General features: G+C 43.2%; 1 protein-coding gene across 2 annotated transcripts in view; it reads right to left on the bottom strand.

Moving 5' to 3' along the window:
• Positions 1–3859: 3859 nt before the first annotated feature.
• The window catches only part of TYRO3 (TYRO3 protein tyrosine kinase), a 66637-nt gene continuing 61908 nt past the window's right edge, over positions 3860–8588 (bottom strand). For both annotated transcript variants that reach the window (XM_081208179.1, XM_081208178.1), the window contains exon 19: positions 3860–8299. In XM_081208179.1, coding sequence (XP_081064305.1) covers positions 7924–8299 — 376 coding nt within the window. In that variant the 3' untranslated portion in view covers positions 3860–7923. The remainder of the gene's footprint in view (positions 8300–8588) is intronic.

Here is an 8588-nt window from a genome sequence, read left to right as displayed (position 1 = left end):
TACAATTTATGTGTAAATATTCAATAAACCATTTCCAATTGCAGCTTGCAGATTTGGGCTGCCTTTTTATTGCTACCCTAAGTGACTTGGTGCTTGGATTTTTCTTACAGAGAGCCATCGGCCCATGGGCATAGCCAGGATTTATGGGGGGGGGGGCAGGAGGCCACCCTCCTGTCATTATCCCTTGTCTACCAGATTCGGAATGGAATGTCTCAACAACAGGTGTTTTAAATTGCTTTCTTTTGACCCCAAGTGCTCAGAATAATCTGTCAAAATTTTCTACCATTTCTACTTTTTGTTAAGTATTTTTCTTTTATTTATTTGATGGGGGGGCAGCTGCCCCCTCCCGGCTACACCCTTACCAACAAAAAAGGAGCAATGAGAGCATAAGGCAGTGTGTTTTGTACACCAGGGAGGGAACCTGTTCCAACTCGCATCGTGCTGGCTGGGCTGATGAGAAGTGGAGTTCAGCAATCTGGGAAGCAAAAGGATTATTTACACTTGGTACTGTATATTGCTCACCCCTTGAGGAACTGTATCTAGTCATGACGTTCTCGGATATACATACGCAGTGAAACAGCCACATACTGATTTAAAACATATGATTGCAATCTAATCATGTAAGAGATCGAGGTGAGCAATGGTCCAAACTGAACTTGCTGTATAAAGTTCACATCCAGGGTATAAGGAACTATAGAACTAGATTGGATTTTTGGTGTACAAAGTTTTTGCTACACATACTGGTAAGTATCTGTGATATGGCCCTAAAACAAGCCTTCAAAAGATACGTGAAGGATTTGCCACCTTCCATAATGGAAGAACAGTCGTCTTACAAAGGTCCCCAGTTAAAAAAAAAAAGGGGGTGAAACCACAATATATTAAAGTGGTCTCTGTATAGAGATTACCAATACTGAATGCTTATTACAAATATTTTGTACCATTCTAAGGAACCTTTCAGGGCAGCTTATAAAATTAAAATACAACACTTACAAATAAAATCTATAAGAATTAATTACAAACCAGCAGCACAAAGATAACCTAAAACAAATCACTGAGCATATGGTTCAGTGTCTTCTAGTAAAGGATGTTACCAGAGCTTATCTGAGCACAGATGAAAAGCAGTGTAGAAAATCTTCACTAGCCATTTCTCACACAGATGGATAACCAAATGTGGATTGTACAGAGGCAATGAAGATCTGAAAAACAGCAGTGGCCTATTTCAGAAATAAAGTGCAAGCAAATTTGATGTTTGAAGTTGTCCAAGAAGTTGGCAGTGGAACATGTGAAAAGGATATAGAGGTCTTAGTAGAACACAAGCTTAACATGAGTCAACAGAGTGAAGTAGCAGCAAAAAAAAGCAAATGCTATACTTGACTGCATCAACAGACATCTAATGTCCTGATCAATGGAAATAATATTACCACTCTATTCAGTACCTGGAGTACTGTGCTCAGTACCTGAAATATACTCGGAGTCGAGAGTGGATTTCATGCTCTTTATTCAGCTCATAGTAGTGAGGAGGAATGGAAGTTCCCCCAGAAAGAATGTCTGCTTTATATACATTATTTACACAATGGGCCCCACGTGATTGGCTATTTCTGGGATTCTCCTGTAGGCCAATCAGGTTGCAGATTCACTTCCACCTGGAGCTGGATTGGGTGGCTCCTGTGTTCTAGGCTCCTATTGTTCTAGGACCAATCAGACCTCTGCATTTTGAATCCTATTGTTCTAGGACCAATCAGACTGCTGCATTTTGGATCCTATTGTTCTAGGACCAATCAGACAGCTGCATTTTGGATCCTATTCAACTCAGTACATAACAGTACCAAATTTACAAATTTAAGAAGGTATTGAAAAGCTGGAACCTGTGCAGAGGAGGGTGATGAAGGTGATCAAGGGTTTGGAAACAAAGCCTTATGAGGAATGGTTGAGGGAGTTTGGTATGTTTAGCCTGGATAAGAGGAGCCTGAGAGGAGCTGATAGCCACCTTCAAATATCTAAAGCAGGCTTCCTCAAACACAGCCCTCCAGATGTTTTGAGACTACAATTCCCATCATCCCTGGCCACTGGTCCTGCTAGCTAGGGATCATGTGAGTTGTAGGCCAAAAACAACTGGAGGGCTGAGTTTGAGGAAGCCTGATCTAAAGAGCTGTCATATGGAAGACGGAGCAAGCTTGTCTTCTGATCCGGAGGGTAGGACTCAAACCAATGATTCAAGTTACAAGTAATACATCTATGATAAGTAATATGTCTTTTACACTTCCATTTTCTGAAGGATAAAAAAAAAATTAAATTAAATTAACTCAACAATGCATTCCCAAGACGGGCTTAGTGCAATTGAAAACACTTTCTACTTCTCAAAAAAAAGAAGCAAATTCAGAATATTTACAGTAGGGGATTTTGTTTTTTTAAATCAGGGAGCCCTTTTGTATCATTCATGAGTAACCTCCTGGGGGCTGCATGCCACTGGTAGGCAGAGCAAAAGTGGGTAGAACAATGAGTGTGACTCTTGGTGTGTATGCTCCAGCAATGTAAAAGCGGCTACTACGCCTCCTCCCTCCCCCAAATCTCCCTATGCAGGCAAGCAAGAGGCATTGAAAGAGACATTTCGGTCAAGCAAAAGCACTCAAGAAAGGCACAGAACAGAGCCAGTGGGGGGCATGATGTGGGGAAGAGTCCTGGAGGCCAGCTAGAGAGGACTAGAAGGCCACATGTGGCCCTCCAGGACTGAGGTTCCTACCCCAGCTTGACAGTGCCATTTAACAGCCCTTCCTAGTCTCTTGTTAAACAACCTCTACCTTTGTTTCTCATTTCGTGTTCCTTGGGTGGTGGATAACAAAATGTGACAGTCGATAAGTCAATTCTGAAAGGACTTGGAAGTATCTTGACAGAGAGCCTCTTCATAGCATCAGTCTCGGATCAAATATTCCACAACAGGAGCAGAGCCAGCCCAGTGAAGTGAAGTGAGGTGAAGAAGAATTTCATGCCCTGGACAGGCCGTTGAATCTTATTTCAATACTAGCAATGGGATAGTACCCTCTGTGGCACCTGAGGGCAGCAGGCAGGTTGTGGGGGCACAGAGCAGGCCACTTGGCATTCACAGCTCTGTCCTCCAAGAAGTTACAGCCAGGGGGCTGCTTCGCAGCATCAGCTGCCTGAAGCAATCGCCTCACTCTGTCGAATGGCAACACCAACTCTGATGGAAGTTTTGAGAAGTTGCTGGCATGAGACTTCACAAAGCAGCACTTGATGAATGGTTTATAGCAGGAGGAAAGGCTTCAGCAGCTGCAGTGCTAAAGTAGTCATGCATCATGAGAAAGCTGGTGCACTCTTATCCTTCCCTTCAATTTTGTCTACTCAACCTTGAGAACAATGTTTTAAGTAGTAGTCTGATATTGGGAGAGGGGACGCGGGTGGTGCTGTGGGTTAAACCACTGTGCCGCTTGGGCTTGCCGAATGAAAGGCCGGAAGTTTGAATCCCTGTGATGGGGTGAGCTTCTGTTGCTCTGTTCCTGCTCCTGCCAACCTAGCAGTTCAAAAGCAGGCCAAAAAGTGCAAGTAGATAACTAGGTACTGCTCTGGCAGGAAGGTAAATGGCATTTCCGTGTGCTGCTCTGGTTTCGCCAGTCATGCTGGCCACATGACCTAGAAAAAACTGTCTGCAGAAGCAGACAAAAGCCGTCTCCCTCGGCCTGTAAAGCGAGATGAGCGCCGCAACCCCAGAGTTGTTCGCCACTGGACTAAATTGTCAGGGGTCTCTTTACCTTTGATCTTGGGAACAGTCAAGTTTCTTTCTATTTTGAAACTTTTATAAAAGCAACGGTAAAGTGATGACATGAAGGGAATAAAAAGCAAGCACTAGGACACAGTACATATTTTATTTTAAAAAAGCATAAAAACTAATGACATGCTTCAGAAAATTAGATTTTATATATACACTTGCTCTGCTTGCTAGGTGGCTGCTGCAGGAAACATAAGCTGCAATCTGATGCACATTTGTTTGGGAATGAATCCCACTGAACTCATGAGACTTAATTCCGAATGAAAGAGGCACAAGTGGGAGCTGCAACAAAAGGTTGCAGCATGGACTGCTTCTGTTTAGGGTTCCATCCCACCTCCCCACAGTCAAGCAGCATTATAAGCCACTGAGCATGCTCAGGCCTCTTTAGGGTCCCTCTTAGGTTTGTTTTCCCCTTCATTATTTTTGGTACTTCAAACTTTTAACCTGTTGATACTTCCCTCTTGTGTGTGGGTGATGCTGTTCTGATCATACAAGCAAAGACGCTTACTCTTGAATACTGGAACTAAAGGGTCAGTCTGTTAAACAACATGTTTCACACTGTTTGCTATGAGAGCACAGGTATGGTGACAAGGCAGCACTTGGTTAAGAACTATGTTCTCACCAGTCTCCTGTAAACATGTTTAGTAAACTTGAGGGAGGCAGGGCATAATGTCTAACAAACTCCACTCGACACCCATGTTGAATTATTGCATAGGCCATTCATTGGGAAGGTTTCTGTAGGATAGTTGCTTTGACTGTCTTAATTCAATCAGGTGAGTGTCCATAAAAATCCCAGGTCCAAACAACTGCAGTATGCTGCAGAATTTCCACGCTGGAAATTGCAAAATACTTATTTCACATATGTATTCAAACTCAAAAGTATAATTTGAAACTTGGGCTTCTATCACAATATTTTGTAGAGGAACTGGTGGGTTTTGTTAAGTAGATAGAGGAACTGTTCTAATGTAAGTTTTTGATCCCAAATCTACTGCTTCGTTCCAGAACATAGAATATGGCTTTCTCAGCACTGACTGCATAGAACCATTTTTAACTCATAAAACCATTTTTAACTCATACCACCAGCACCACATCTATTACTTGCTTTTGGTAATATAGTGTTGTGATGATGGGAAGCCCATATGCACACCAGATACCACGGGCAATAAAAGCATACCACTGATGATGTTTGCACAAATCAAGAACTTTCCCTCTAGCTCATGCTGTTTCATTATTATTATTATTATTATTATTATTATTATTATTATTATTAATTGAATTTGTATACTGCCCTTCACCCGCAGATCCCAGGGTGGTTCACAACCTAACAGATTTATTAATACGTGTAATATTTCTATGCTTGTTTTTCATGAAAACTCAATGCAAACCATCAAACCTTTAGCCACTCCTTTGTTCACGCAACCAGCATGGTTAATGTTGCATAAAATGAGAGAACAGGGCCTAGTTCCAGCTGCATAGCCCATATCACCCCTGCCCCCGGCTTCTGTTTCGTAGTCATGCTGAAGGATGGTGCTAAAGACAGGGCAGAGATGGAAAAGCTTGGATGAATTATTGACTCTGCAAAGTTCCTGGCACATGAGAGTGACCACTCCAGTCTTTTAACCATCTAGAAAGGCATATATGAACATTACTGGTTAACACCTGAAAGTGGTAAACGGGTTATGAGAAGGGGCCTTGTCAGTGTCTCTCAGGAGGATTTGTTTGGTGGTTTGAATTCCAGTAATTCTAGATTACCTTGTTTCAGAAGGGGCAGGAAGAAATGTAGACTCAGTGAGCACTGAATGAAACAGCAAAAAAAAGGAAAGCATGACCAGGGCCGTCTTAAGCATATCCGGCGCTGTGGTGCGAAGATCCCTCCGAGGCCCCCTCTTTTCCAGAGTTGTTGATTTGTTGATCTTTTCCCAAAGCCTCTGTGGGGATCGCGCTCCTCCACGGAAGCTTGGGAAGGAAGCTGCAGCCCACCAGTCATATAGCTGGCGAGGCACAGCTGGCAGGTGTGCAGGGAAAGAGGCCGCCGGCAAAGGCGCACAGCTCTCCCACTCGCTGTGGTGCCCCTGAGAGGCCAGCGCCCTGACGCAACGTGCCAGTAAGCCCAATAGGAAAGAAAGCATAACTAATAATGCAAACATATTATCAGTGGGTGGAGTTTTGTTGTGCCAAAAGCCTCTAAGGCAGAGATGGGGAAAATTGTTGGAGAACTGTTCTCATAATCCGTGACCATTGATCCTACTGGCAGAGGCTGGTGGGAGTTAGGAATACAATAGCATTGGGAAAGTCAACAGGTTCCCCATCCCTGCTATAAGAGACCTGCAGCCTGGAAACATATATAATACTAGGCATGATCCAACACCCCTGCTCCCACCGCTTTAATACCTATGGATTTCAACAGCAGAGAGCTACACATATGTTAAGCACTCTCATGGAAACCAGTTGGACCGAAAAATACTTAATTTAAAAATTGATGCACCCAATGCGATTCTGTGGCTGCATATTGAATACTGCTGCATTAGGGAATTTTTCTAACAGCTCAATAAAATTTCAGGCAGCCATGGTAAGATGTAATGCCCTAGGCATACCTTATGTTAGGAACAGCAAAATACAAAAACACTGACTGATTTACACATTGTCAAAGTAGTCTTCTTCAAAGCACGTGTTATTCTTTTCAGTTATGATTAATCAAAACAGGCTTATTGGAAAAATGAGAGCTCAAAAATGAACATTTCCTTCTGTAAGGTTACCAAAATACGTGAAGTTATGCTCCAATGCAGTGTTGAACCTCTGCAGAATGCTGGAACAACCTCTAATGAAGTAAGCCAGTGATTCTCAAAGTCTTTCTGACTGAAAACTACTTCTCTGCATGTAAAGCATTCCATTGGTACCTACTGAGTTTTTCTGCTGATGTCAACTGAGCAATTTCCTTGCTGCAGCTAATATTAATTTTTTTAGGATAAAATTTATAAAATAAACGTCTGTTTTTAATTTAAAGTTCTGCCTCTTACTATCATTATAGACCTCCTTTTCGTATATGCACTTTTTGTACTTTGTCCACACAGTGCTATCCTAGACGTGTCTGCTCAGAAGTAAGTCCCACTGAGTTCAGTGGGACTTATTCCTACATAGGTAAGTATGCTACTGCAGCCTTAGTATCAAATTTTCCCATGCGCTAACTGCTTGTCCTACACTGGTCTCTCAAAGTCTGTTTGAAGTTTGGTTTCGTCTGTATGCATTTGTCACCCTGTCACAGAGTTTTGCTGACAAGGCAACTGTGCGTACAACCAACTTCATGTCGAACATCAAAAAGCAAAGAAAGACAAGAAAACCCAGTCCTGCAGTGTGGGAGAAGGCCAACTCTGCAGGGAGATGTCAGAACAGCCTTCACCAACTTGGTGGCCTCTAGATGTTTTCTTCTACAAATCCCATCGGCTGCTCTGCCGGGCGCTGATAGGAACTGTAGCCAAAAAAGATCTGGAGGGTATCAGGCTGGCAAAAACCGTGCCCGCATGTTGTTGCTTAGCTGCAATGTCAGCCTTGAGGAATGCTTCCATCCAACAACCAAATACTGTAACAATCTGAGAAACGGCGCAAGATTTCTTCATTGTACAGAAGCAGCCAGTTTGAGAACCACTGAGGTAGACAAGAGGACTAGGTGGTACTGCTAAACTACTGTTCCCCCTCACGCCCTTAAATACAGTATCCATCAATAGCAGATCATTTCCCCATCGCATGTGCTGGTCCCAATCTTCCTTGCTCAGAGCTGGAAAATCTTACCAAAAAAGAGAGAATGTTGAGTAGCACCCTGCTCAACTCCAATATTCCGTTATCAACTCGGTTGACGAACAGGCATTCGTTGGCTGTAAGTACAGACTAGGCCACTCCCACTGGATTTCATTTCACCATTGCAGGAAGTTAGTTTCAGAAGGCCAATAGGTGATAAAGATTTGTGGTCATTTTGAGCATGAGCCACAGCAACTCAAACAGCTGCAGAAGTAGCTCATTTTACAGCTACCTATGCTGGTTAAAAGCAGCCTACAACTGTCTTTGTAAAGCAGTACCAGATGATGATAAAAATGCACACATCTTATTGGAGGAGAGTGGAGTGTCATTCCCCCCCCCTTCCTTTCAGGCTAACATTGTTTTGGTCCCATCTCCAAATCATAAAGAAGGCTCCTGGCTTCCCCCTCAGGTGCGTCCGGATGCCTTTCGCTTTCAGCATCACTCCCAAGGCACAAGGGGCTCATGATGTAACGATAGTCACTCGTGACAGCGGCAGCAGCTGCTCCTGCAATGTTCGCGTCACCGTCCAATGTTCCAAAGGGACAGTCCGTTGAGGGGTCATTCCTGTAAGCTTCTTGTGGCTTCCCAATGTTGACATACAAGGGGTCCTGACTGGATGAGAGCAAAGACAGTCTGGCCAAGATCATTTCTAGTTGCAGTTTCAGGGCTCCGAAGCTGGGGCGTAGTTTAGGTTCTGAATGCCAGCATCTGCACATGAGATCGTAGCTGCACGACAAACAGAACAAAACAAAATGAGAAAAGAAGCACCTCGGGACAACCAAAGGCTGTGTAAGCTGCACTGGGAACATATATTTATATTTTAAAAATAAAAGCTGCATACCAGTGTGTGTTCCCTCTGCCCAGTGGAACACAGTGGTTAAACAGATTTGTTTCTGTTTTGATTGCAAAATACATTTTCAAAAGCACGTTGGCAAAAGCACATTGAAGGCAAGCTGAACAGTATCAAAATAATATGGAAGAATCTCAACTAAATCATGCAACCCACCCCTCTGTC

The sequence above is a fragment of the Podarcis bocagei genome, assembly GCF_964188305.1.
Source record: "Podarcis bocagei genome assembly, chromosome: 1".
NCBI lineage: Eukaryota > Metazoa > Chordata > Lepidosauria > Squamata > Lacertidae > Podarcis > Podarcis bocagei.
The sequence above is the reverse complement of the archived record's forward strand: the minus strand, read 5'-3'. Positions and strand labels throughout refer to the sequence as shown.